The sequence below is a fragment of the Bufo gargarizans genome, chromosome 5 (genome assembly GCF_014858855.1).
Source record: "Bufo gargarizans isolate SCDJY-AF-19 chromosome 5, ASM1485885v1, whole genome shotgun sequence".
Lineage (NCBI taxonomy): Eukaryota > Metazoa > Chordata > Amphibia > Anura > Bufonidae > Bufo > Bufo gargarizans.
Window position 1 is genome coordinate 150,733,603 of NC_058084.1, and position 21,297 is coordinate 150,754,899.

A 21,297-nucleotide genomic window follows, 5' to 3' on the forward strand; every position below is an offset into this window, starting at 1 on the left:
GAAAGCATTGCCACATTCTTCTTCAGACTGCCTTTCTTGCTTGCTTACTTGGCAGCCCCAGACAATTACATTGTGGGCATGCGCCTGGGATTGAGGATTTGCTGCATCCCGAGTTTGCTGGTATTGTGTAATGCATGAGAATCTGAGTATTTCACTACCAATCCTCCCTTACCAGCTGTGAACTGATCACCACAAGGGATCAGACAAAGCGATGTAACCGTCTTCACCAAAACCAGCTTCTCATACCAGGATTACAGGCAGTTTACCTGGTGGTGATCACAATTAGTTTTTTAGCTCACATATCTTCCCTTTTCTAGCATCTTGTGTATACTGTGTGTCCCCGGACATAGTTTTATATTCATAAGTCACATCTAGTCAAGATGATCTACTGTATCATTTCACATACTAAAATACTAGTTAACAAGTCTATATATTTCAGACAACTACGGTAACTCACTGAAAACACATCTCCAGCCACCATATTTTGACCCATGAGACACTTATATAGTCCCAGGCACTTTCTTCAGACCAAACATGTTCCTAGTTGTTGTTAAAGGTCCGGCCACTTTAACAACATTTCTAATCGCCCTTCACATCATTTACACATAAACAGACTCTTTCAATTGGGCTCATTTATCAAAACTTTCTCACAGAAAAACTGGCCTTGTTGCCCATAGCAACCAACTACTGTATATTTTTCTCCAAAGCTATGTACTTAAGAAGCTGCACTGTTTTTATGGGCAGCAAGGACAGTTTTTGTTTTGATCAATGTCGTCTTAATGACAACACTGGACTGAAAAATCAGGAAACGATGTCATCAGATAACCACAGCTCAGTAGCTTCAGGCTTTGGGACTGTGGCTCAACCAGATAATACAGCATAAATAATATTATAGGTCCATATTCTTAAAGGGCATCTGTCAGCAGTTTTGTACCTATGAAACTGGCTGACCAGTTGCATGTGGGCTTGGCAGCTGAAGGCATTTGTGTTGGTCTCATGTTCATATGTGCCCACATTGCTGAGAAAAATGAAGTTTTCATATACGCAAATGAGCCTCTAACGGGGGCGTTACCGTTACACCTAAAAGCTCAGTTTTTCTGCAACATCCGCACTCTCTGCACTTTGACTTTTAGAGAAGTCAGGGCCAGGCGTGATCACGTTTACACTGCCTGGTCCTGTCAAAGTGCAGAGAGAACAGAGCCTCTAGGTGTAACGGCAACTCCCCCATTGCTCCTAGAGGCTCATTTGCATATATTAAAACATCATATTTCTCAGCAATGCAGGCACATATGAACATGGGGCCAAATCTGCTGACAGATGCCCTTTTATGTAAACTATCATGCATTTGTTGAATTTTATAATTGTCTTTTAATGTTGCGGCCTGAATAATGTCTTGTTGTTCCTGTGCCTCAAGGAACATTGTAAACCATGGAAATCTGCAGAGTACTCACCTCTCCTCAGAGGATGGTTCATACATTTGGGCACTACATCCAGGCTACTTCATGCATCTATGTTCTAACACTACCACAGCAGTTTTATATATATATATTTTTTAGACTTTTGTTATTGTGCTTGCCTGTAACAAACATCAAGCCCAGATAGACAACCTGCAGAAGAACATGTAACAAATCATCTTGTTCTAGGACCATACACATCATTTCTATGCAAATTAAAAGCTCTTCTAATTTGATGGCTACATGGGTGACCATTTAAGAAACATGGCGGGTTTATCACTCTGACAACATTCCTACAATCCATGTAGCCATTACATTAATGGAAAAGAAGGCGATATCTTGATAAATACCTCAGATATCTGTAGATGCCATTTTCTGGTAGCATATTGTATTTTGTTCTTTTGTTAATAATATCGTAGAACTGTTCTAAAGCGATTGAAAAATAAATCAGTTAATCTTTTTCCATTGTCTCCGACTTTCTTAAAAGGTTTGGTATAAAATACGTGATTAACTTTGCGTTACCCAGGGTAAAGGCAAAAGAAAGGTAGATTATTTACATGCCTATAGTGGAAAGGATGCCATCATCAGAATGGGGTATTTGTTTTTACTTTTAATTTTGGGCTGTATTTCATGTCGGTAGTACTAGGCCATTGAAAATTAAATACAAAATATTGTCCTGTGGTTTTATTTAGTAAAACAGCTGATTGATAGGGGTGCATATTAATGACCTATCCTAAGGATCGTTAAAGGGTTTCTACCACTTCAGTTTGACCAAATTAGCTTTCAGACACTAGCAATCTGCTAGTGTCTGATCTCCATAACCATTCAATTCTTAGAGCTTTGTGTGGAGCCGTTTCATTAAAAAACTAACTTTTATTCCTATGCAAATGAGCCTCTAGGTGCTATGTGGGCGTCTTTTCAGCACCTAGAGGCTCGGTCTACTCACACTGTATGCCCGCCCATCTCGTCTTGAATGCCTGCCTCCATCACTGCCATCGGACAAATTCACGCGCCTGCGCCGTTCACTTCTGTCTTCGGCGCAGGCGCAGTGAGTGAAGGCCGCTCTCCTGATGCCGGCTTCCTCACTGTGACGTAGTCGGCGCAGGCGCAGTGAGGAATCCGGCACCAGGAGCGTATCATTTACTCACTGCGCCTGCGCCAATGACAGAAGTGAACGGCGCAGGCGCGTGAATTCGTCCGATGGCTGTGATGGAGGCAGGCATTCAAGACGAGATGGGCGGGCATACAGTGTGAGTAGACCGAGCCTCTAGGTGCTGAAAAGACGCCACCATAGCACCTAGAGGCTCATTTGCATAGGAATAAGAGTTAGTTTTTTAATGAAAGGGCTCCACACAAAGGTCTGAGAATTGCATGGTTATGGAGATCAGACACTAGCAGATCGCTAGTGTCTGAAAGCTAATTTGGTCATACTGAAGTGGTAGAAACCCTTTAATCAATGTAGGGAATTTAAAGTTATCCTGGCAGTAGCGTGGTTCAATCGCAGTGGAGAGCGTCACAGCCAGGAAGAAGGAGGAGCCCATTGAGAAACCCGGCCATCTCTTCCTTTCTGTACCGATACTGTAAATTAACATATGAGGAACCAAAAACAGCAGGGGACACAGTGCCAGAACGTTGGGGCATTTTAGAAAGAAAAAATAATAATGTGCTGGCATTTGTAGGGGATGCCCTATCTGGTAAGCATGCCAGTTTGTAACAAATAATTCCATAAAAGGTCCTCTTTAAAGTAACTGAAGTTACAGTTTCAAACCCCTCTAATAACTTTACAAAAAGGATGTTACAAATAAATCACATCATTTTATTACAAATCCAATTTCCAACTGAAGACATATACACAGGCAGGATTTCAGGGCATTTTTATTGTTTTCACAGAAGCGCTGCAGCTGCCGCTGTGCAGGGATGTACAGGGAGGTAACAGGGGACAGATCCATCATGGGATTGTTCAGAACAGCTACAATCAATGTAGGTTGGAGTCACCACATGGCAAGGGCGGGCAACCTTTGGCACTTTAGCTGGTTTGGGCCTTGCTGCAGTGCCAAAGGAATTGTCAAATGGAACGTGTACTTTGCAGGCTACTAGGAGCAAAGTACTGCAGGCCAGCTAAAAGGACGTCAAAAATGAAGAAAAATAAAGCACTGGTCACATATGTTTACATTGCACACTGCATGGTGCACACATGGATTCTATAGCTAGAAAATAAAAGTCTTAAATAAAATGAGCTATAATTCACGGTCTTCAATACAGAAAATCCTAGAATGACTAACAGCTTACTAAAATGGACATTACAGTCAATGTACATATAAATATACCTCTCCTCTAGTGTCAGATCTTCCTGTCGGTAGTAAGAACACACCCCAGTTATTAATAAATATACTACAAGTATTTACAAATAGGATTTTCGGTTTTGTGAACGAGACCCTAATAGTAACTAACGCCACTCGGGGGTATGAACCTGTAACTCTTCCCTGCACCAGTACAGCTCAGTATTTACAACTAGGTAAGAGTTGCACGGTGACCACCCTTATCTACAGTAACAGACAAGACGAGTAGATATCTGTACTATTGCTACAGTAAACCCAAACCCGACTCATCTCTGGTAAATACCAACACATTACAAATACCAATTAGGAAAGTTAATTACTATATATACAAATTTTTTCAACCCCGTTAAGGAAAAATAAGAAATATAAAAGTGATTAGCCATTTGGCAGCTAGTCCGGTCCAGTACTGTCTTTGTACCAATACAAGTATAATACATGCCACCATATTGCTAGAATGTGTCTGTATACTACTCAGTATAAGCTAGGCAACAGATCCCCATTTCAAGTCATTTCTCCATGATAATCTGTGTGTCCACTAAGTCAACAGGAGAAAAAACTGGCGTGAAGATCTGGCAGCTTTTAAGGGACTGTCTGGGCAATGCAAATTATTCACAAAAGCCTCAGAATAGTATAAAAGTATATATATATATATATATATATATATATATATATATATTAAAAAAATAATAATAATGCAAAATCGTCACTGATCCACCTGACACTGCCATTCATACGCCTCTCTGGTTCCCCACGTCTTGGTGCCTAAGGAGATACAGGAAATACCTGCTCGTCCAATTATTGGCGAAGGCTGCTCACCGCTCTGGTTGATGGTTGTAGAGCAGGTATTTCTGACATGTTGAGAGCCACCAGGAAGTAAAAGCTGAAAGGTACCAGGGAAGCACCCAGGGGCTGACTTAAAGTGGCCCCAAGTCGTAGACAAGTCCAAATTGACAGGACTACACAAGACACAAGTAAGCAGGCCAGCAAAACCATAGCGTAGAAGAAAATACTGCCCCAGAAAAACCAAATACCACAGTGCGGCATAAAATACTGCCGTATCACCATGCTGAGGATGGTGACACAGTTGAATTCAGTAAGACTCCTGGCTTGGTGCATAGGTACCTGATGCTCTTAGCATTTATTAATGCTGTGAGCATCAGACCATTATGTACTTAGCCAGCAACCATGAGAAGGGTGCAGCCCCCTGGGCATTGGCCCACTGGGAAATTTCCCTGTAGGGTATATGGCCAGTCTGCCCCTGGAAGTGTCGGATGGGTTGAAATGGTTTTTACAATTATTATTTTTTTATTTATTTTTTTAAACTACCACTTTTCTAAATACCTCCTTTAACATATGAAGGGGCAGAAGGACATTTGGTTTGGGAAGACTTCATTTGGCACTGAGGAAGAAATAAAAGTGCTGTGGTTCTCCAGCTAGTTACTAACAGAGAAAATTGCTAAAGTTACTAGTACCCTATCTCCTTAAACATGAAAATACCTGAAGCTCCAACATCTCAGCACAGATCCTACTCTTCTGGAGTAGTTCTTCCGCGTGAAGACATCGTTCATTGTCATTTTGGCGACAGCTAAATCATATCATGATTTGAAAGATACAAACACGAATGCAGACGCAATGGAGATCAGAAACAAAAATACATTGGGATATGTACTAGCTTCTATGAGGTAACAGTTCTAGCTTTACCCTCGCGGGGCTTCTCTTGCAGGCAGAAGATTCTGATCTCCAGCAGAGTCCATGCAACAATGTTTAACTACAAACGAACAGATTAATATAAAGGCAATTGTTGCTTTTTATCCAGTGCAAACAAAAGGCTGCATCAGGTTTGTTGATGCAGAAGGGTTGTGTGCTATTCTGCAGAATCCACGCTTACTCAAGCCACTTACAACAAAAAAACGAAACAAAAAGAACGACCTGATCATTCATAAACGTAAAAGCAAATCAAAGTAAAATCTGATTAAAAGGCACAAGAGTCAAATCTCATTTATTGTTCTCTCCGTGGGGCGGAATTCTGAAGTCCCGGAAGTAGACGACAAGTAAAGGGACTGCGTCTTCCGTTTTAAGCGAGCCCTCTTGTTAGCAAGTGTCAAGCTGCGGCGGCTAGAGCTAATGATATCCGAGATAAACTTTTTGCAGTCCACGCACACTTCCATGGTGCTCCAGTCCTCCATAAGCTCTTTTGGAAACTGAAGTTCATCATCTGATTTGTCAACAGACTTTGACTTGGAGGTCAACCTGCAATGCAGAATCATTGTATTTACTGCAATGTAATGAGCTACCACCTTAATGCAACCATTGAAGGCTAACCTATGGGTCATCAATAAGTGGAACAACATGATCATTTCTGTCTACTAAAGACATCTTTTCATAAGCCTAGCTAGGAGTGAGGGTCCATTCTCCCTTAATTAGCTGTCTGCTGCACACTCGGCAGCAGACAGTGATTTCTCTCTACTTGTAGCCCTACCCAAAAAGGTTGTGGCTACTTTTTTCCTTCACAGACTAAGGGCTCATTCACACGACTGCATGAATGAGTCCGCATCCGATCCGTAATTTTCCGGAACGGGTACGGACCCATTAATTTCAATGGGGCCACAAAAGATACGGACAGCACACCGTGTGCTGTCTGTATACACAGTTCGTGTCTATTCTTCTCTGCAATTGCGGACAAGAATAGGCATTTTCTATGATGGTGGCGGCCATGTGCGGTCCGCAAATTGTGGAACGCACACGGGCCGGTATACGTGTTTTGCGGATACGCAAAAAACTATGGTCGTGTGAACGCGCCCTAAAGGCTGATTTACATTGACAGAACATTTGTTCATAGTCAATTAACGCTCATTCTTGGCCTGGTATTGGCCCATGTAATAGGACCCTATTAATTGCATTCAGAAATTATATTTCAAGGGGTTTTCCAGTACTTAGATATTGATGACCTATCCTCAGGGTAGGTCACCAATATCAGATCAGAGGGGGACTGACACCCTACAACTCTAATGATCAGTTCCAAGCAACAGCAAATATACAGTGAACAGAAGCCTCCATCCACTGTGCGGATTGTGGAACCGGCATACGTAGCAGGGTCACTAGATGGAACCTTGTGCTTTTGGCTCCATGCACTGTATAATGTAGGGCGTCAGCGGCCTCCCAAAACGGCTGTCTGGACCACCACTGATCTGATATTGAAGTACTGGAAAACCCTTCTAAACCAGTACATATTGAGGTCTCATGAGCCTACAACAAGAAAATAAAGCAGCACATCTAAAAGACATCGAAAGAGAACATCAGCACAGCTCGACAACGGCACTCTGGTGTTACCAGTACACTGATAGGAAAGGGTCTCAAGACAACAGTTTTGATACTTCCATTAGAAAGGGGGATTTTTATTTTTTTACTCCATGGGGGAGATTTATCAAAACTGGTGCAAAGGAAAACTTGCTTAGTTGCCCATAGCAACCAATCAGATTGATCCTTTTAGTTTCCAAAGGAACTCTGAAAAATGAAAGGTTGAATCTGAATGGATGCTATGGGCAACTAAGCCAGTTTTTCGTTATAACAGTTTTGATAAATCCAGTCCAATATTTGAAAAAAATATTTTTTTTTTCTATTTTGGCAGTACCATGCCATTAAACATTAAATACAACATATTGTTATTCTATAGGCATCAACATAAATGATAAGTCCTCCTCTTTTTAAATTCAGTTTAAATTAGATTTATATTAGATTCAGATTACTGCTGCTGTGAGGGGAAGATGTTATCTGAATGGTAACCTTCATTATAATAGTAGCTGTAGACTTGGGATAACAGTATGACAGCCTAGATACAGACACCCACAGAAGAGCACTGTGCCGAGTAGTGTATTGTGTCCCAAAAGACTGCTCTCTCTGGTCAGACGTAATGGTCTGACTGAGAAAGTTAAAGGGATTCTGTCACCTGAATTTTGCCTATAGAGCTGTGTACATGTGCTGCTAGATCGCCGTGCTAAAAGGCCAAAGAGGAAGGTAAATAGGCAGGACAGGATATAGAGTGACTTCAAAAAATGATATCCAGAAAACCATCCACCTGCTTTTTCATTAAAAAAAAATACATTGAATAGTCACATATAGGATGTTAATATGTGACTTTTATATATTTTTGGGGGGATGAAAGTGTCCCTTTAATTGGGTTGTTAAGCAGTTCTCAGAGTGAGATACCAGACACAGCCCATGGACATGATGCCCAAAACATCATCATGCACATTTACAGGCAAGTTGTTATGAAACTAGAAATTGTATAATCTTTTTTTCCAATTACTCACTTGGGTAAAGAACGCAGAGGGCGGTGATGACTGGTGGAAGGCTTTTCAGGCCTCAGGAAGCTGTCCCCTCTCTGCAAGGCAGAAGGTCCCAAGGAGAAGATTGGGAGGGTAGAGTATGGCTTGGAAGGTAATCTCATCTGTCATAACAAACCGGTACACACATACAGTGTAAGTATGGATAGTTGGAAACAGGACCATCCATCTACCCGTGTATCCATCCATCCATCCGTGTATCCATCCATCCATCCGAGTATCCATCCATCCATCCGATTATCCATCCATCCGAGTATCCATCCATCCATCCAGCCGAGTATCCATCCATCCATCCATCCGAGTATCCATCCATCCATCCATCCGAGTATCCATCCATCCATCCGAGTATCCATCCATCCATCCATCCGAGTATCCATCCATCCATCCATCCGAGTATCCATCCATCCATCCATCCGAGTATCCATCCATCCATCCGAGTATCCATCCATCCATCCGAGTATCCATCCATCCATCCGAGTATCCATCCATCCATCCGAGTATCCATCCATCTATCTATCTATCTATCCTTCCATCTGTTTAGTTATCTATTCATCCATGTATCTATCTATCAATCAGAAAAAAGTCACAGCATTGCAGGGGTTAAAAATCCCAAGCTGTTTATTCACAAAGGTACGTCCATCACATGATGCAACGTATCGGCAGCATAAATCTCATGCTTGACAAAGGCAGTTTTTGCTGCCAAAACGTTGCATAAACGGCTTGGGATTTTCAGCCAACATAATCCGACGTGCCCAAAGATGCATAGACCTGAACGGGGACCACTTTCAGCATCTATCTTGCTAGTTACTATCCACTCACAAACTTACCTTTTTGCAACACTGAGAACACACCGGTCTGTAGACACAAAATACAAAAAGAGGAGTTTAGTTCCTTCTGACCTCCACACATCATGTATAAGTTACATAGGTCCTTATATAAAACGTCTTGCACAGTACTGTCAGACAGGAGCACTGTAATGTATACATACCGTTTACAAAACTGACAAGTGTACGACCACGTAAATAGGGAAAACCTCTTTGTTCGGCAACATAAACAAAGCTATAAAATAAAGAGAAAAATATAGAACATGATGGCGAAGCAACACCTAAAATAGCATGATATTGCCGGCAACTTACCAGCAGATAGGTACTACAATAATAAGGGGAGGAGCTTGAACTTTCAATGAAAAAGCGCATTTCCGACTACTCTACACACCCATTTGATAATGCAGCCAAGATGGAGTCAGTAACAATCCTGACCCATAAGTGGTGACTTACAATTCAAAGCAATGGGCATCCACTTTAATGCATATTTAAGGCCTTGTCATTTTTAACTTTAACTAATTAAAGGGATTGTATTGTAAGAAATATATTGCTGCTTTCTTTGAAAAGTAGTGCCACACCTGTTCACAGGTTGTGTGTGGTACTGCAGTAGTTTCCATTTTCTGGAGCTAGGAGAAAACAGCCATGCAGTCCCATTATGACAACGTATCCCCTATGCACATGATCAGGGATAAGTGTTTGATTTGTGGGGGTCCAGCGGCGGGGCCACCCACCGATCACTAGAATGGGGGCTGTGCTTCCCCCTTTTGCATGGAGCCGCTGGTGATAGTTGAGCACTTGTACTCACCTGTCTCTGGCAGTCCCATACTGCTGAACGGAGCGTGTCGGCCACTCTATTGAAACAGGGGAACATGGACCCTCATTGTAGTGATTGGCAGGACCCCAGCAGTCGGACCCTGGCCCATCAGACACTTATGGAATCATCTAAAGGGGGTTGTCCCATTATAACTTGTGTCCTGAGCAACTGGTAGAGTAGATACCATGAACCAGCGGGGACTGTACTGCACTCGCAGGACTTCTGTTACTACGCTGGCTTGTTTGTAGAAAACAACTCATTAGCTATACCCAGTCTGAAACATTACTTAATACCCTATTGAATTATAATAATGGTAAATATTCAGTGCAAGATTACAGCAAGCAGTAGATACAAACCAGGTCACATTGCTGTGCTGTATGTTCGAAAACCTTGTCCTCTCATAGCGCCTTTAAACTAGCCGGTGCTATGCAGAATAACTGCTGTACAGCCATTCCTTTCTGGTGCTCGCCAGATTAGTAAATGGGATTTACAAGGAATGCTTCCAGTCAAAGTTCCAGATCAGTGGCAAGAACATCACAGTTTGGGCTCATGCACACAACCGTGTTTTTTGCAGGTCAGATGCGGACCTATTGACTTCAACGGGGGCGCAAAAGATGCGGACAACACACCGTATGTCTGTTCTGTGGCCCCGCAGAACATCTCCATTTTACAGAGAAGGATAAGACCGTTCTATAGTGCAGGACATTCTGTTCTGCAAAATGCAAACGCACGCGGCCAGTATCCGTGTTTTGCGGATGTGAGATTCGTGGACCTCATAAACACCAACGGTCCTGTGCATGAGCCCTTATACTGCATTCATAGTGACCTCACAGCACATGGCCACAGGTTGCTACAGACACACTAGGGCAGGTTTACTAATCCTATACAGGGGAAACTCGAAAAAGTAGAATATTTATTTCAGTAATGCAACTTAAAATTAGAATACTGTGATGGGGTGATAAGTTTGGATTGACAGTGGGAGAACGAGTCTAATGTAATATGGAAGAGAACGGGAAGATTTGTGAATGTCTTAATATGAATATAGACTATGTATTGGATTCTTATTCCATTAGGTCTGCCATGTCGGCAGAACCTGTACTGATGCATTTAGACCGGCACTGTCAAATTCCCTTTTTGTATTTTGTGCTATATAATTGAATAAACACATTTTAATAAAAAATAATAAAAGAATATTGTGAAAAGGTTCAATATTCTAGGCTCAAAGTGTCACTTTCTAGTCAGCTAATTAATCCATATCCTCTGAGCAAAGGGTTCCTCAAAATTGTGACTTTCATACGCTGTAAGCCATAATCATCCAAATTATAACAAATAAAGGCTTGAAATGTCTCGCTTTGCATGTAATGAGTCTATCTCATATATTAGTTTAACCTTTTACGTTGCATTACTGAAAGAAATGAACTTTGCACAATATTCAAATTTTTTCGAGTTTCACCTGTAGATGGTGTAAACTTAGACTGTCTAGACCTGCACCAGATGTATCACAGGGGCTTAGGCTGGATCTCAAATATGATGCATGGATGGACACTTCTCTCTGACTCTATTCCCGCTGGCTTTGTTTGAGACAGAATTTTACATCAGAGAGCTGATGCGATTCTGCAGCAAAATGCTACATATTAGGCCACACCCCATTTCCAGTAACGCCACACCTCATTTCCAGTAAGTCACGTCCTATTCTCTGGCTAAGCACAGTATATTTCCTAGATGCGCCAAATTGCGTCAAACTCTACCTGCAGTCACTCTTTATCAAATGTGGGCCAATGTGCCTACAGCCTAGTTGTTGTACCAGAGCTCACGGGATGAAATTATAATACTAAATATATTACAAACTTTTTTGTATTCTTTGCAGGTTCCCAGGATTTTTATCCTGAACAACCCCTTTAAAGCGGTCATTGGAGGTCTACTGTGATGCATGAGGAGTCTATAAATCTATGTACAGTTGTAACTCCACTCTCACTCTCTTGAGAAAGTTCTGGGAGGACCATAATGAAAACTGAGAACTTCTAGTCTTTATAAATGGATACTACCATCTTAGACACACACACACACACACAGGATAGGTCATAATTGTCTGATAGATATGGGCCCCACCTCTGGAAACATATCCTAGTGGTAAAAACGTAGAAAAGTGGCCACACAGATGTAAAGCTCTCTCTATCCATTCCTATAGGAGTCACGCTTGTTTGGTTGTTTCCATAACTACAACAGAAGTGAAAAGAGAGGGCCGCAAGGCCTTCTCCAATGATTCTGCACCTGGGGGAGATGGGGTACCACAGTTCTGCAGATAGGTGGGACCCACGCACTTTAACTGGGAGTGCCCTTATTAGGATTAGTGGAACCCGCCAGCAATTATCTAATGTCGGCGGGAAGAAGAGAACCAGCTTTTTTTTTTAAGACAATTTCAAAATAACACTTATCTACCAAAGATTTGTCTTACCTTTCCTTTCTTCAGCGCACTGTAGACATCTTTATACTGCTGATACTTCTCCAGCTCGGCCTTCACCAGGACTTGACGTATGTGCATCACCTCCTCTACAGTAAGAGCCAGACATTCTACAGGGTAACAAAACTCCTCCTGAAATTGAACACCTTGGATTAACAAGACGCGTAACAAACAGCTGCTGAGACCATGAAGCACCATCAACCAAGCACCTCTGTTAGTAGCAGGAAGATATGACTGGATACAGCTGGGTGTAAAAAAAAAAAGTGGATGTAAATTTCTGAATAACACGGTTGTAATGACTGTAGCTCCTCTGCAACACAACAGAAGACCGGGTCTTTTTTCAATATCTTCAGTTTTTGTGGTTTCAGATACAGCACTTGTTTATGTACATGAAGTGAGCAGAGTAGTTAGAGGGAGTGTTAGTGATCACACATGGAGATCCTTATGCTGTGGTGTTAGGACCTTATACTATATAAAGCTGGGTTGGTGAGATTATCAGGAGCAACACAAGGAACATCGAACCCACCACAGAATAAGCCATCTCCTTGCAAGCAGCAAGCAAATCATCACTGAGAATAAAGATATTAAAGGCAGAACGTCAGTCATCAAGGGTTCCTCTAAAGGACATTGGCCACTTCTGGTAAAACATAACAGTAAATACAGGTTCTCAAGTTCTGTCAGGTGACCATTACACCTGCGATGGGGGTGGTTACCGATCTTTCCCCGACTCCTGAATGGTGAATCTTTCTAGGCTTCTTGCACATGGCAGTGTCCATATTTCAGTCCGCAAACAATGGATCCACAAAACACAGATACCTTCCATGTGCCTTTCATATTTTACTCACTCCCATTAATAGAAAGGGCATCCTTCTCTGCAATACAGACAAGAAGAGGACATCTTCTGTCATGCAGAACAGCCACATGGATGGATGTGTGCATGGCCCCATAGAAATTCATAAGTCAGAGTGCTATTCGCAAGAAATGAAGAATACGATCATGAAGCCTTACTATGCCGCATTATATCGCCCCTTCCATATTACAGCAGAGCTAAGCAGATTTGCCATTCGGGAGTCTAGAAACGCTTTGTGACAACCCTTACCCCTTAACGGTTGTCACGTTTGACATCCTGAAGGACTAATATTTACTGCCTAGTTTTAGGTGGAAATGACTCTTGTTTCACAAGTCACTATTCTGCCTTTAAGTCAGACGATTTCATAAGCCACACTAGGAAAACATTAGCATTTGATAAAAAATTTTTAGTTCCTAGAGGATTTCTCATTCTTCCCAAGTATTAGACATCATTAACTCTTATTGTGCTGGAGGCCAGGTGTAAAGACTTTAACAAATGCCAACCCAGTACCATAGTAGTTAACTAGTAGAGAGCGATCACCGTACAGGACTTAAAATGCTTAAGAAAACATACCCCTTTGGGTACATCCGTGACCTCGAGACTAACCTGCTTTTAGGAGAAACCATATCGGTAAGAAGGTTGACATAAGTTGTGTCATTTAGGTTATGTAAAGCATTGGCAAATATTGATTTCAATTTTGATCATTACTACATTTGTTTCACAGCTGCTTTAATTGGAAAGCTAATTTCTTAAGATCTTGGTATGGAAATAGAAAAAATTACACAAACAAGAAAATATATTTACATGTATTTAAAAAGAATAATGTGTAAAGCAAATTACTGATATTATTTATTGATTAAAGGGTTGCTCCACATAATACTATCACTTATACATCAATCCTGAGAACAGGGTCACACACATCTACCGTCACTCCTTTCATCTCTATGGGACTGTCGGAGTGGTTGTTGGACCCCCATCAATCAGATACTTATCACCTCTCCTGTGGGAAAAATCTTACGGTGGGATAACCCCTTTAGTTGAAATAAAAAAATTATATTCCAAAAGAAGGATTTAAAAGGCTGAGATATTATATGTCTAAGGGTATGACCACATGGAGAGACTGTGGTGAGGACGTGGCTGTGCTGCAATCAAGAACCGTGGGGCTTTACGGGCTGCATTGGGCCCTAATTGAACTAATAAACTAATTAGAACGCACAAGTTCGTGTGCATTGTTAATGGCCGTGCGGTATTAAAAGGGCTAAATTGTTATTAACAATGCAGACTGGCTTAACAGTGCGGTTTCATTAATTAGGGCCCGATGCAGACCATATGGCCGCGCAGTACTTGATCGCTGCACCGCCTTGCCCCGAACAACACACGACCGCGACGTCTGGTCGTAACCCTTAGACAGGATGTGGAACCTTGGAATGGCTGTATGAAGTTTTACTTGATTCACCTGTCATCCTGAAATAAAATATGAAATTACCACGTGGACTAATCTTTTCTTAGAACTCTGCATTGTGCAGTTCCTCTGTTATTTCTCCTGGAAAGATGGGAATAAATGAACAGCTGGGTCTACAAGCAGTGTGCCTACACAGTCTGACGTTCCAGCCCCGAATTAACAGCTGGGTGTGGGGATAGTAATACCCAGTTGTCAATTTATTTATACATTTCTAGGAGAAATAAGAGAGAGTTAAGCCCTGACATTCACTGTTCATTGGTAGCTTTATATTCGGTATGTTTAGAGAATGGGTGTCAAACATGCGGCCCGCGGGGCGGAGAGAGGAGAGAGGGGCGGAGGAGGGGCGGGCGCACTGAGCCACCAATGATAGGACTATTCCCATACAGAGCGGCGCCCAGCGATGTCTCAGCACTCACCATTAGTCCTGGGCGCCGCTCCGTTCGCCCGCAGTGCCCCATTACTGTCTCCTCTCCTGCTCCACATGCTGCTGATTACTATCGGAGCAATGGGAGGAGACATCAGCTTCACTAGTGGGCGTTCCTTCTCCCTGCGCTGCGATTGGACAGCGCTACAGCCAGGAAGAAGGAACGCCCACTAGTGAAGCTGATGTCTCCTCCCATCGCTCCGATAGTAATCAGCAGCATGTGGAGCAGGAGACAGTAATGAAGCACTTGCGGGCGAACGGAGCGGCGCCCAGGACTAATGGTGACTGCTGAGACATCGCTGGGCGCCGCTCTGTGTGGCCTGATAGTGAAAGTCAGTCTTTAACACAATACAGGAGGCGGGTGCCGGCAGCAGAATCGCATTGCCGGCACCCTGCCGCTGACAGGGAGCTGCGATCAGAGGCAGTTAACCCCCTTAGGTGCCGCACCTGAGGGGTTAACTGCTGATCTGCCAGTACCAGCCTCCTGTATAAAGGGGTAATTTATCATTGGTGGTGCAGTGTGCCCCCCCCCCTCAACCCCCCATCCCATTAAAATCATTGGTGGCACAGTGCGCCAGCCCCTCTCAACCCCCCCAGTATTAAAATCATTGGTGGCAGTGGCCACAGGGACCTCTCCCCTCCCCCTCATTGGTGGTGCAGTGGCAGCTTCTGATCGGAGCCCCAGCTGTGTAAGCCTGGGGCTCCGATCAGTTACCATGGCAGCCAGGATGCTACAGAAGCCCTGGTTGCCATGGTAACATCCCTGATGCTGTGTGCACAAGGCACAGAGCAGCAGGGACAGTGTGAAGTCCTATTCACCCTGATAGAGCTGAATAGGACAAGGGATGAAAGATCCCAGGTTCTCGCCCCTAAGGCTACTTTCACACTTGCGTTCAGAGCGGATCCGTCTCAGACGGATCCGCTCATATAATGCAGACGGTGGATCCGATTATTTTTTTTTTATATCTTAAATTTTGTTTTTTTGGCCCATGTTAGCCTTTGAGTTTGACATGCTTGGTTTAGAGTATTAACAAAGTGAAATTAGCGATAAAATGCTAATGTTTATCTGAATCAGAAGGAAAAGGAGAGCACAAGGACAGGTAAAACTTTATGCAACATCGCTTTTTAATAAATCTCATTGATCCAGTTATACCTGAATGGTGTAGGGTCAGGTCAGTGTCTCAAATGCACTTTCAGGGCTCATACGGCTTAGTTCACATGTTGCAAATTTCTTGTGGACTTGCGGTGCAATTCAAGTCTATGGAATTTCCCACTCCTGATCTACATGCTACAGATTGTTTAAATGCCAATTTCTTAATGCAGATCAGACTTTGAAATCTTCAGTAGGCTCATTATCTTGAAGATGTTTTGGGATTAATCTTAGGTTTCTTCCACTACCTTCTACAGAATTTAAAACAGTGACTGACCAATGCGTGTGCGGATTTCATCTGTTGCAAATTCACAACCAGTGAACTTAGCCTAAATCATGCATGGTGATGTTGCTTTATCAGTTTGCTGTCCTTCTCAATAGGATTTCTAATTTCTTGCTGATTATAACAAAAAAAGGAAACAATCACGTTTAGATTTATTCCGACTGCAAAATCATTAGGACGGGTGGTGCGGATACTGCAGCGAGTCGAGTGACACAGCTAAACTACCGCTCCTACCCAGGAAGAAAAGATCAACCCAGATGCAAACCGAAGATGAAAAAGGCAAACCTGGGGTGCTCTCCACCTGCTGGCATAAGCTTTCTCAAACAGATAAAACATAGCCCCTGCCGCCCCAAAAATGGCTGCTTCAAAAGGATGAGACCCCAACAAAGAAGCTGTGTGTATGCTGGAAAATGGTCGCAAAGCCATCCTTGGAAAGAAACTGGTTATCCTAGGAACCTGGATAATAAATAGGGAGGAGAGTGAAGGGCACATTCCCCAATGACTGCTTCAGCTTGTGGTCGTCCATCTTGTGATGCTATGGTCTGCCAGCAATGAATGGTAGCCACAGGTCTACTTGTTATTCAGATACGTGAACCAAAATATCACTGGCAGAGATGTAAGACCCAGGATTGCACATATTATGCCTTGTTCAGACTTCATTCTTTGTTTAAAAATAATAATCTGGAGTATATGCCTAGTGTATAGCCAGACATTGTCATCCAGTTCTGAAGTCATTACACTTCACATAAAAGCTATATATATATATATATATATATATATATATATATATATATATATATAAAATATGTTATGTAAAAATAACCCCCCCTAATATAAGAAAAACCAGCATGAAGGCACGTATCGTTAGGTACCTGCTGCTAGAATTCAGATCACCAGAGAATCATCTGCTTCTCTAGCTTACAGTGCAAAATTGAATCTTGAATTGTGACGAGAGAATAGCGTCAACCTCAGTAACACACTGTGGACACTAGGGGGCAGCAAGGTATTTCACATCCAGTAAACGCTGTTAATAAAGAGCATCCCATTAAGGCTCTATATAAAAAGTGCATGCAACGCACTGTACTATAATGGACACAGGCATCTATATCAAGTGCTTTATCTACATTTTCTGCTTAGCATGAAATATAATAGTGCATGTGATATATAGCATAAGCGGGTCAATGTTCTCTCAGCCTACTGCTTTAATGTCATCTGAATAGTCTATCTATTAAAGTCATCACTGCTCAGTGTTCATACGGAGGATCTCATGTGTGAACTGTGTTCAATTTAGAAGATAAAAATTGGATGTTTACAAATATATAAAACTAGTGCTGGAAAAAATATGATGTTACGTAGCAAACAATTAGTTGCAGTTCTTTTTATACAGAGGTTTTATGCTGTAAGTACAATTCACATTCTTTAAAGGTTATATACCGCCCCTGTGATCATGGCCGAGAGCAGTATCATCGTGTCCCTTACCCTTAAAGTGTACCTGCCATTCTATTTTTATTTGTGTAATGTATAGGGGCAGTGATACTGACCATTTTTGTAATATGCTTTAATTACTGAAATGATACATTTCTGTTAGAAAATAGCTCTAAAGTGGCCATTTAGTGCCCTAACAACGCTCCTCTGTTTTCGGTTTACATAAGGCTACTTTCACACTTGCGTCAGAGGATTCCAGACACAAACTGATGCATTTGTCATGTAGATCCGTCTGACAAATGCACTGAAATACCGCATGCTGCGGTATTTTCTCTGGCCAAAAAACGTAAGAGGGACTGAACTGATGCATCCTGAATGGAATGCTCTCCATTCAGAATGCATTAGGATCAGACTGATGAGTTTTTTTCCCGGTATTGAGCCTCTAGGAAGGAACTCAATACCGGAAAAGAAAACCGCTAGTGTGAAAGTGCCCTAACACAGTCAGTGTGGAGCGTGTCTCCACAGTTATGTAAACAGAAGACAGAGGAGCGTTGCAGAGGCTCAAAATGGGCCACTTAAGAACTATTTTTCTAATAGAAATGTATGGGTTCAGTAATTGAAGCATATTACAAAAATGGTCAACATCACTGCCCCCATACATTACACAAATAAAATGGCAGGTACACTTTAAGGGGTTGTCCAGGATTAAAAAAATAAGGCCACTATATTCCAAAAAGAGTCTCACACATATCCATGGTCTGTGCCTGGTAGTGCAGCACAGCTACACCGAATGGCACTGAGCTGTAATACCACACACAGCCTGTGGACAGGTGTGGTGCTGTTTTTGGAAGAAAGCAGCCATCTTTTTCTAGTCCTAGACAACCCCTTTAAAACGGTTTCTTGTACATTGCTTCTAAACAGACTTATTTGCCTCTGCAGTACAGAAAAAGCCTACGTGTAGTGTGAAGTCATGTGTTACAATTTTATTACTGCCCCCTATACTTGATGAACTACATAGTAGCAGAGAGAACTGATGGAAAAGAGTAACACATGCAGAATCAGACCACGTATGGTTTGTTTGTAGTCTGTTACCACAGAAACACATACAGCAGGTCTTTATAGGAGATACAGATACAAAACATTAGGATTTTGTACTTTATATTAAGGTGTTGTCCAAGGTAAACAAAAATCTTGGACAAGCCCTGCAATAGCCTAAAATAAAAAAATAATCATCTTATATTCTCCCCCTTCTCCAGTGCCATCTTCTGTGGCGGTGTTTCAGTCTCTCTGCTGCTGCTAGCTTACAAACAGCAGCGGGGTAGTTCTGGTATATGGCACATGGCCGCTGCAGCCAGTCACTGTCTTCAGCGGTCTAAGGGCTCATGCACAGGACCATGTGTGGTTTTTTTGTCCGCATCCGATCCACATTTTTTTCACTTCAATAGGGGCACAAAAGATGTGCATTTCCGTTCCGCGGCCCTGCAAAAAAAATAGAACATGTTCTATTCTTGTCTATTTTACAGACAAGGATAGGACAGTTCTACAGAGGGCAGGATTTCCCATTCCGCAAAATGCAGAACACACGTGGCTGGTATCTGTGTTTAGTGGATCCACAATTTGTGCATGAGCCCTATGGCTGCAGAAGTGATGTTCTGCACACAGTTCCGTCACAGTGTCTGTCGTGCAGGTGTATGGCAACTGATTCGCTGTAGTGCCCACATGCCATATAGCAGCATGTCACTGCTGCAGGTTGTAAACAATCACTGGAGGCATGCGGAGAACGGTGCTTTAGAAAAGGGGGAGTAGAAGATGTTTATGTTAGACTATTACGGGGCTTTTTAATTATCTAAGAAAACACTTTTCTTCTCCACTATGGATATTCATGGCCATTATACATTTGTATCCACTTTGAACAACGGAAAACCAGTTTTTTTAAATCATGTTTGAACAGGCATATATATATATATATATATATATATATATATATATACACACACATACACAGTTGCAAGAAAAAGTATGTGAACCTTTTGGAAAGATATGGATTTCTGCACAAATTGGTCATAAAATGTGATCTGATCTTCATCTAAGTCACAACAATAGACAATCACAGTCTGCCTAAACTAATAACACACAAAGAATTAAATGCTACCATGGTTTTATTGAATACACCATGTAAACATTCACAGTGCAGGTGGAAAAAGTATGTGAACCCTTGGATTTAATAACTGGTTGAACCTCCTTTGGCAGCAATAACTTCAACCAAACGTTTCCAGTAGTTGCAGATCAGACGTGCACAACGGTAAGGATTAAGTCTTAATCATTCCTCTTTACAGAACTGTTTCAGTTCAGCAATATTCTTAGGATGTCTGGTGTGAATCGCTTTCTTGAGGTCATACCACAGCATCTCAATCGGGTTGAGGTCAGGACTCTGACTGGGCCACTCCAGAAGGCGTATTTTCTTCTGTTTAAGCCATTCTGTTGTTGCTTTACTTCTATGCTTTGGGTCGTTGTCCTGTTGCAACACCCATCTCCTGTTGAGCTTCAGCTGGTGGACATATGGCCTTAAGTTCTCCTGCAAAATGTCTTGATAAACTTGGGAATTAATTTTTCCTTCGATGATCGCAATCCGTCCAGGCCCTGACGCAGCAAAGCAGCCCCAAACCATGATGCCCCCACCACCATACTTCACAGTTGGGATGAGGTTTTGATGTTGGTGTGCTGTGCCTCTTTTTCTCCACACATAGTGTTGTGTGTTTCTTCCAAACAACTCAACTTTGGTTTCATCTGTCCACAGAATACTTTGCCAGTACTGCTGTGGAACATCCAGGTGCTCTTGCGCAAACTGTAAACGTGCAGCAATGTTTGTTTTTTTTTGGACAACAGTGGCTTCCTCTGTGCTATCCTGCCATGAAATCCATTCTTGTTTAGTGTTTTATGTATCGTAGATTCGCTAACAGGGATGTTAGCATATGCCAGAGACTTTTGTAAGTCTTTAGCTGACACTCTAGGATTCTTCTTCACCTCACTGAGCAGTCTGCGCTGTGCTCTTGCAGTCATCTTTGGAGGACGGCCACTCCTAGGGAGAGTAGCAGCAGTGCTGAACTTTCTCCATTTATAGACAATTTGTCTTACCGTGGACTGATGAACAGCAAGGCTTTTGGAGATTCTTTTTTTTAACCCTTTCCAGCTTTATGCAAGTCAACAATTCTTAATCGTAGGTCTTCTGAGAGCTCTTTTGTGCGAGGCATCATTCACATCAGGCAATGCTTCTTGTGAAAAGCAAACCCAGAACTGGTGTGTGTTTTTTATAGGGCAGCTGTAACCTACACCTCCAATCTCATCTCATTGATTGGACTCCAGTTGGCTGACACCTCACTCCAATTAGCTCTTGGAGATGTCATTAGTCTAGGGGTTCACATACTTTTTCCACCTGCACGGTGAATTGTTTAAATAGTGTGTTCAATA

At 42.2% G+C, this 21,297-nt stretch overlaps 1 protein-coding gene across 5 annotated transcripts in view; it reads right to left on the bottom strand.

Annotated features, from left to right (window-relative positions):
* Positions 1-3,262: 3,262 nt before the first annotated feature.
* The window catches only part of SPIRE1 (spire type actin nucleation factor 1), a 172,241-nt gene continuing 154,206 nt past the window's right edge, over positions 3,263-21,297 (bottom strand). For 2 of the 5 annotated variants that reach the window (XM_044293443.1, XM_044293444.1), the window contains 5 exons: positions 12,230-12,367; positions 9,125-9,195; positions 8,964-8,991; positions 8,104-8,240; positions 3,263-6,043 (listed from right to left, as the gene is read on the bottom strand). In XM_044293443.1, the coding sequence (XP_044149378.1) occupies positions 5,782-6,043; positions 8,104-8,240; positions 8,964-8,991; positions 9,125-9,195; positions 12,230-12,367 (636 nt within the window). In that variant the 3' untranslated portion in view covers positions 3,263-5,781. Of the gene's footprint in view, positions 6,044-8,103; positions 8,241-8,963; positions 8,992-9,124; positions 9,196-12,229; positions 12,368-13,658; positions 13,695-16,689; positions 16,861-21,297 lie in introns of all 5 variants that reach the window. The other 3 variants (XM_044293442.1, XM_044293441.1, XM_044293440.1) reach the window with 3 other exon arrangements.